This window comes from Bombyx mori, chromosome 3 (assembly GCF_030269925.1).
Source record: "Bombyx mori chromosome 3, ASM3026992v2".
Taxonomy (NCBI): domain Eukaryota; kingdom Metazoa; phylum Arthropoda; class Insecta; order Lepidoptera; family Bombycidae; genus Bombyx; species Bombyx mori.
Genome location: NC_085109.1, coordinates 13,224,083 through 13,232,415, shown reverse-complemented (window position 1 = coordinate 13,232,415; position 8,333 = coordinate 13,224,083). Strand labels below are relative to the sequence as shown.

The 8,333-nt window shown below is 44.2% G+C and overlaps 1 protein-coding gene across 2 annotated transcripts; it reads left to right on the top strand.

The window, feature by feature from the left end:
* Positions 1-1,205: 1,205 nt before the first annotated feature.
* LOC134201570 (uncharacterized) lies at positions 1,206-7,585 on the top strand. 2 transcript variants are annotated; one of them, XM_062676689.1, is made up of 3 exons: positions 1,206-3,666; positions 4,324-4,675; positions 5,021-7,585. In XM_062676689.1, the coding sequence occupies exons 1-3, from the start codon at positions 1,588-1,590 to the stop codon at positions 7,417-7,419; spliced, it is 4,830 nt and encodes a 1,609-aa protein (XP_062532673.1). In that variant the 5' UTR covers positions 1,206-1,587; the 3' UTR covers positions 7,420-7,585. The 2 variants fall into 2 exon arrangements, with proteins under 2 accessions (XP_062532673.1, XP_062532672.1); XM_062676688.1 differs by having other exon boundaries at positions 4,324-7,585.
* Positions 7,586-8,333: the final 748 nt, after the last annotated feature.

Sequence of the window (8,333 nt, the reverse complement as noted above, 5' to 3'; positions counted from 1 at the left end):
GAGGGCTTCAGGCAGGTCTCCTGCACTAGCAGAATATCTACAAGATTGTCGCGGAGGAATTCGTAAATTTGATCGCGTTGTCGCGCGAGTCCGTTAGCATTGTAGAATGCTAACGTAAGGGAATATGGTTTCTCTCTAGCGTTTTGCGCCATTGATTACCGGTGATTTTAGAAAGTACGGGCCACGGACTCGTAAACGTCCATGTATTCGAACGCGGCCGCGAGCCGTTGTTCGGGGTTTACCGCCCTTCGCATCGCGTCTGCGAACGATCGCAGACGGTCGAAGTTGACCGCCGTGACGAAGTCGCGCACGAGCGTGAAGTCGTTGACGGCTGAGGGTTGCGGGGGACGGTACCCAGGCGCGGGGGGAGGTGCGAGCAGGGGCTGCGGCGCGGGACGTGTCGCGAGCGGGGGCTGGGGTGCGGTTTGTGTTCCCGACCTCGTATACGGCAGCGGTTTATTCCACGCCGAGACGGTGGGAACCGCAGCCGGTACGAAGGCGGGTTTCGGTGCTGAAGGCACCGAAGTCTTTGGGCCGACGGTACGGGGGGCTGGGTGGGTCGGACGTTTTCGCGGAGCCCTAGGACATCCACGGTAATTCGCGGGGTGCCCTTGCTTAAGGCATAGGACACAGCTTGGAGGTTCGGTCGCGGTTTCCCTAACTACCTTTAGGTCATGTCTTATGTTAATTTATATTCTTAATTTTTTGAAAAATGATATTAAGGTGTGAAATGAAATGAAATGAAATGAAGATGATTAATTTGAGACACTAACCAACTGGAATGAAATTAAATTAGATGATATTGGGATGACATTTAATCTCAGTAAAACGGTACTCATGTACTGAGATTTGTTCAGTGGACTTTTTGGAGGATCCCGAGAAGTTACGTCCAGCGGCTTTGTTTCATTTTCCCACATTTGTGCACTTTCACAGATACTAAAAAGTTAATAAACCACCGTTATTACACATTTAAACCTGAAGAAACACTAACTAGACAAAATAAAACAAATCACACAACTTCACTCCTCGCGTTCCCTCTCGCCAAAAAGCCTAACATATTTGACAGACGAATTGATAATTTTAAAGTGCTTGTGAAGTAAGTGTTCTATGTGATAATACACTTTTAGTTGTACTTCGTTGGAACATTTATTTATCCCGAACCCCAGCGCGTAACAATATAAAGATAGAAGATGGGACTATTACCATGTTGTAGCAAACCGACCGGTACGTCACTCTCGCGGCCGTATGCCCGCTCGCTATACATAGTTAGCATCTATGTCGATCTTTTCAACAGTGTATAATCTATGTTCCGGGCGCTTCCGTTTTGAGTGTGAATAGCGTGCGCCCGCGTCTAAATGTAATTATTGTTTAAAATTGAAAATTGTTTGTGATAAAGGAAGATTAAAATTCGAAATTCGATATTGGTGACTAACCCATCGTTTTAAATACCCCTGAGATCTACCCCTCACTATATCTGGCTGCCCAACGTTTCCTAATTTTTTTCTTGCTTGGACTAACAAAATGGCGCGCACGCTTTTGTGAAAAATTTGCTAACTATTGTATGCTGTTGGTGCTTAATTGTAAAGAATGCCTTTAACTAGAAATCAAGATCGCCAGCAACGTCGCGAAGACGACGCTATTCCTGCTGCAGATGCAAATGCCAACGAAAATCACGAGGAGCATGATAGCCCCCATGATCGCCCCCACGCCGAATCACGTAGCAACAATTCTACGTTCAACCTGGATGATGTTTCAGCGTTGATGGCCTCGCTGCAACGTTCGCAGGCCGAAACATTTAAGAACATTATGTCGTACGTGATGGAACAAAGATCGTCGACTCCGGCACCTCCGCCGATGCCCCCAGTGAACGTAGATGGTACCTTGGCGCGTTGCAGAGCTTCTTTCAGCGGTGCACCTGGTGAATCTGTTGAGGCCTTTATAGATGCAATTGAAAGTTATACAGAATGCGTTCAAGTATCTGACGCTAACATCATACGAGGCCTAGCCATGCTTTTGTCTGCTGACGCAGCTACGTGGTGGCTAGGATTAAAGCATCACATCTCCACTTGGAACGAAGCCAAAGAAAATTTAATATATGCATATGGCACCCGCCTTCCACCACATAGAATATATTTGGAAATATTTGCTTCCCCGCAGGATAACGAAAACACAGACAAGTTTGTTGCTCGTATTCGTGCGCTTATGGCAAAGCTACCGCGGGATGATATTACTGAAAAAGTACAACTTGATATGATATACGGGTTGCTTCATAATAGAATACGCACAAGATTGCGCCGTGAAGAAATCACATCTTTCAATTCATTATTAAACCATGCTCGGAATATAGAAGATTCGATAGAGGAGACTCAATCGAGACCAGTGTCGTCCACTAGTGGTGTGCGTTCGATCCGTGCCCAGCCGGCCCAGGCTGCGAGTCGGCCTGAACCGTGCGCCGCTCGTGCGAGGGCCCCGGCGCCGCGCGCGCGCTTTCCAAACTCCGCCGCGGCCGTCGTGCCCGCCACCGCTGTGCCTGTCGCTGTCGCCCAGCCTGCCGCTGCCACGCCTGCCGCTGCTGTGCCAGGTTCTGCAGAGCGATTCGTGACCACGAAGAAACAGCGTCCAGTGTGCTCCTACTGCAAACGGTTTGGACATGCACGGGAACAGTGCCGTAAGTTAAACAACCGAGGTGAGCAAAGTCAATCTAACTTTTCCGAGGGTGTGCAAAATGACAATAATGCGTTTTATAGTGTTCAGTGTAATGTTAATAACACAATTAGTTCTAATTTACCTGTTCAGAATGCAATGTATGATGTTAAGCAGCATGACAAAAATAATTTTCTGAGTAATTTTGAATGTCAAAATTTTTGTAACCGGGATGCAAATATTAATTATGCTACCATTAACAGAGGCCCTACTTCCAGAAAATCTTATTTTCATGCCTGTAATGATTCTGTGTCAAAGAATATTAACTGTAATTGCACTAGTAATAATGAGATGCCAACCTTTTGTGATTCTCATGTTTTATATAATCAGGATGTTCGGACAAAGTGTAAAAATTTAAATATTTGTTATAACCAGGGAACTAGACCTAAATGTAAGAACTCAATTTTACCTTATAATCAAATAATTGAACCAAATTGTAATAATTTAAAATTTTCAACTAACCATGACTGTGACACAAAAGGCAGTAATTTTGGAAAAATTAACGAATGTGTGGAAATTGATAATTGTTTGAATTTTAATTATTGTACATGTGAGGGAAGTGTTGTAGCGTCCATGTACGACCGTGAGAGTGATGATAGGTATTTGCATTTACGGCCTATTTTCAAAATTCAAGTTCTCGGTAAACAGGGTACTGCACTTATAGATACAGCAGCTAAGCATTGTATTGCTGGTCACACGCTGTATGCTCTCCTTCTGCATAAGGGTCACCCTCTTACTCCCTCCACTAGGCGAGTCAAACTTGCTGATGGGCATGTTCGGAATATGGATGTATTGACAACCATATTACCAGTGAGGTTAGAACACATAGTGATTAATATTCCATTTATAATCTTCCCTGATTCTAATGATAATGAAACTTTACTGGGTATTGATTTTATTAATGCTGCCAAAGTTATTATTGATTTTCATCGTCATGAATGGTATTTTAGTACTGATGCTAAGGTGCATTCTTCTTCTTCTTCTTTTAGATAATTTGGCTCCAACGCCTTTGGCATTGATTTTGCCAATGTCAAAGTATTTACAAAAATAACAGGTGCTTAGAGAGGGAAAAAATTACTAAATCTAAATACAAGTAAATTTGGTCGGTTTTTCCATACGCGAATCTGTGGTTTTAAGAACAGCACAAACAAATATATGTTAGACTAACTACTTTAGAGATAAATATTATTAGCAGATAAAAATTTACACAGAATATTTACATGTTTAGAATAGACTAAAGTTAATAAACAATTAATATTAATAGGTCGGGGAATGTCATTGGGAAGGATATCATAAAGAGGGGATACGATATTGGGGCAGTCGAAGAAAATGTGATCCAGGGTACCCTCATCTAATCCACACTCACAAAGAGAATGGTCACGGACTCTAATTTTGGCAAGAAAAACAGGGGAGCAAACATGGCCAAGTCTAAGACGGATTATAGCTGAGACAATTTTTTTAGGAAGATGGCAGTGGGAGGAAAACCAAGGCTTAGAGGGCAGGGTCGGTTGCAAGTTACCATAATGCTTACCTACTGACTGACGAGAAATCTGCCAGCTTTCATTCCAAGATTGAAGCATATCAGATTTTGCCAGAGAATGTAAATCTCGAGTAACTAAGGTGCATTATAAATTACTTTTTGAACCTATGTCTCGTGGTGTGTGCATAGCTTCTACTAACATGCTTCGGGATGATGAAGGCATGCACTTGCAATCAGCTGAGCGCCAAGCATTATCTGAGTTCCTTATTCGGCATGAAAGTATTTTTACAGCAGGGGGAGGTCCGACACCATTCATAGAACATTGCATAGACACCGGAGATCACCCCCCGATAGCTGTGCCGCCCTATCGCCTTAACCCTTCCAAGAAGGAGACGATGAAGAATGAAATAGAGAAGATGCTGGCAGATGACATCATTGAAGAGTGCGAATCCGCCTGGTGCTCTCCTGCATTGATGATACCGAAGTCCAATGGTAATGTAAGATTCTGTGTGGACTACAGGCGCTTAAATGAAGTAACCAAATCGGATACTTACCCACTCCCACGCATTGATGATCTTCTCCAGAGTACGAAGAAGAATTGTTACATGACCACAATAGACCTTCGTTCTTCATATTGGCAAGTTATGGTCCGAGAAGCAGACAGAGACAAAACAGCTTTTGTCTGTCCCCTAGGCACTTACCGTTTTAAAAGAATGCCGTTCGGCTTGAAGAATGCGCCGGCGACTTTCCAAAGGCTTATTGATCGTCTACGCTCCTGTGCTGCTTTGAAGGATGTTACAGTACTTGCTTATCTAGACGATTTGTTAATTATTTCAGAAGGATTCCAGCAACACCTACAAGATCTGGAAGCTGTTTTTAGTCGTTTGTCTGAATTTAAACTTCACGTAAACAGAGAGAAGTGCACTTTTGCCAAAGAAAGGGTCCGTTATCTGGGCCACGTCATCACTCCAGACGGTGTGTCTCCTGACCCTGAGAAGGTCAGTGCTGTCCTTAATATGCTGGAACCATCTAACCTAAAACATTTAAAAACTTTTCTCCAAACATGCTCTTGGTTCAGGAAGTTTATTCCAAACTTTTCAAATATAGCAGAACCGCTTACTCGACTGACCAAGAAGAATTACACATGGAGCTGGGGACCTGAACAAACACAGGCATTCAAAGAATTGAAGCGTCTGCTGACCACGGCGCCCGTACTTGTTCAAGCGAATTTTAAACAACCCTTAGTACTGCGTACCGACGCGAGCAACTATGCACTTGGCGCAGTTTTAGCTCAAGGGGAAGGCAAGGACGAAAGGCCTATCGAGTATGCTAGCCGCCTACTCACCGCAGCGGAGCGCAACTACTCTACTACAGAACGAGAAGCGCTTGCTGTAGTCTGGGCCGTGGAGCGTTTCAGGCCATACCTCGACGGCCAACCAATTATTATAGGCAGTGACCACCAACCCTTGCGTTGGTTGCTTTCTTTAAAGTCTCCTGCTGGTAGGTTGGTCCGTTGGGCGCTTAAACTCCAAGAATTTGACATCAGATTCGAGTACACCCCAGGAAAAGCTAACGTTGTCGCTGACACGTTAAGTAGACCGATCTGTTCCAACGAAACACAAAATAACTGCGGCATCTGTTCTGTCATTTGCGACCTGCCCACCAAGTCACCTACCCAGTTACGTCAAGACCAGTTGACTGATCCGGAAATACAGAAGATCGTCACAGAACTGGAAGGAGTGGATGAACTTGCTGCTAAAAGATGGTCAGAAAGAGGATTTCTAATGGAACAAGGTGTTTTATATCGACTTAATCCGGATTCTGATGCCGAGGCTCCACAATTAGTCATTCCTGCCCATCAAGTGACCGACATTCTCAAAGAGCTTCACGATGCCCCTACCGCTGGACATGCAGGAATTGACCGGACTTACCAACAAGTCTCACGTCTGTTCTACTTCACAGGAATGAGAAGAATCATAACCGACTATGTAAAGGCATGTATCCATTGTCAACGCTATAAGGCTGCTAATACCAAGCCTCCAGGTCTATTGCAGACGCCGGTGATGAACCAGCGCAACGAGGTCTTGGCAGTTGATCTTTTCGGCCCGTTACCACCTGGAAAACAGGGGGAGCGTTGGATCTTGCTAATAGAAGATACTGCTACGAGGTGGACAGAACTTTTCCCATTGAAGGAAGCTACTGCTGAGGCGTGTGCACATGTCCTCATAGAGGAGTATTTTATGAGGTTCGGTCTTCCACGCCGACTAGTTTCTGATAATGGCGTACAATTTATTTCGGCAGTCATGCGTCAATGCATGTCCATCCTGGGGATAAAGCAAAACCTTATCCCTCTCTATCACCCAGAAGCAAACCCCGCCGAACGTAAAAACAGAGATCTTAAGACTTTATTAGCACAACTCGTGGAATGTGACCACACTTCCTGGCCAAACATGTTACCAGTGATTCGATTCGCTCTTAATAACGCTAAATGTCGCACCACAGGTATGTCACCTGCTTACTTGTCATTTGGCAGAGAGATGAGGTCCCCCACAGAAGTTGCCCATGACCTTCGTGCTGTTCTAGACAAAGATAACTTTGTTCCCCAAATAACTCCCTATCTCAGGAAATTTGTTAACTCCTTTTCAGCGGTGCGCGAACGTGTAGAGACGCTTCAAGATAAAGCTAAAGGGTATGCTGATCGTTCGAGACGGCCCATTGAAACATTCAACGAAGGTGACATGGTTCTCATCAAATCACATGTCTTCAGTAAGAGCGCTAATGGCCTTACTTCTAAGTTTGTTCCAAAACGCGATGGTCCGTATCGCATCGTTAAAAAGGTCAGCCCTACTACTTACCACGTCGCGCATGTTGACAAACCTGATGAAGTTTTAGGGAAATATCATGTGAACGATCTCACTCTATACCGTGAGAATCAGAGTGATGCTCTTCCGCGGCCGGTGATGCCTAAAAAGAAACGTGGTCGTCCCCCAAATAATGTTAAAACAGATTCTCGAGTTCCAGGGCATATGACGACACGGCATGCTGAACCATGTGCTGAAGCTCCACGTCTTTCTCCCGCAGCTGGTGGTATGGTTGGTCTTGCGCCTGTCCCTCAGCCCAGTAGTAATGAGATGCTAGTCCAGGAGCGAGGGCGTCCTCCAGGACTAGAGGGGGAGTATGTAGCAAACCGACCGGTACGTCACTCTCGCGGCCGTATGCCCGCTCGCTATACATAGTTAGCATCTATGTCGATCTTTTCAACAGTGTATAATCTATGTTCCGGGCGCTTCCGTTTTGAGTGTGAATAGCGTGCGCCCGCGTCTAAATGTAATTATTGTTTAAAATTGAAAATTGTTTGTGATAAAGGAAGATTAAAATTCGAAATTCGATATTGGTGACTAACCCATAGTTTTAAATACCCCTGAGATCTACCCCTCACTATAATGTTCAAATTTAATAGGCAGGTAATTTTTTTTTCGAAAATATGTACGTCTTGTGTAAACCGTACTCACCGACCTCACGAGCGACATCAAGACGATGGAATCATCGCAAACTTACTAGCACAATTAAAAAAGAAGCAAAGTAAGTTAGTGTATTTTATTTAAAAGATCACTTTAATACGGTTTCTTGTGTAGTTTTTTTTATTATAGTACTAGCTGACCCGGCAGACTTCGTAGTGCCTCAGTCGATAAATAAAAGATCTAAATTTTTATATAAAAATTCGCCCTCGGTCTGTTAGGACTCTAGCAGTGATAAAAGCTGTGAAGGCGCGAATTCAAAGAAATCCCAAAAGTAAGCAGTAACTGTTGGCCCTTCAGATGGGTTTAAGCAGAACCACGGTGAAAAGGGTGTTAAATGAAGACTTAGGGCTTCGGGCATATCGAAGAAAAACAGGACATCGTTTGAATGCTCGTCTAATGGACCTGAGACTGAAGAGATGCCGCGCTTTGTTGAAGCGGTACGCGGGAAAAAAATATCGGGAAATTCTTTTTTCGGATGAAAACATTTTTACCGTAGAAGAGAGCTACAACAAACAAAATGATAAGGTGTACGCACACAGTAGTGAAGAAGCGAGCAACCGTATTCCGCGTGTCCAACGAGGTCATTTTCCATCCTCGTTCATGGTATGGTTGGGAGTTTCTTAATCGGG

Bases quoted from the DNA above. Each gene is read 5' to 3' on its own strand.
- LOC134201570 (XM_062676688.1), top strand. From the start codon at position 1,588: ATGCCTTTAACTAGAAATCAAGATCGCCAGCAACGTCGCGAAGACGAC. The intron at 3,667-4,323 runs GTGCATTCTTCT...CGAGTAACTAAG, and splicing joins ATTTTAGTACTGATGCTAAG to GTGCATTATAAATTACTTTT.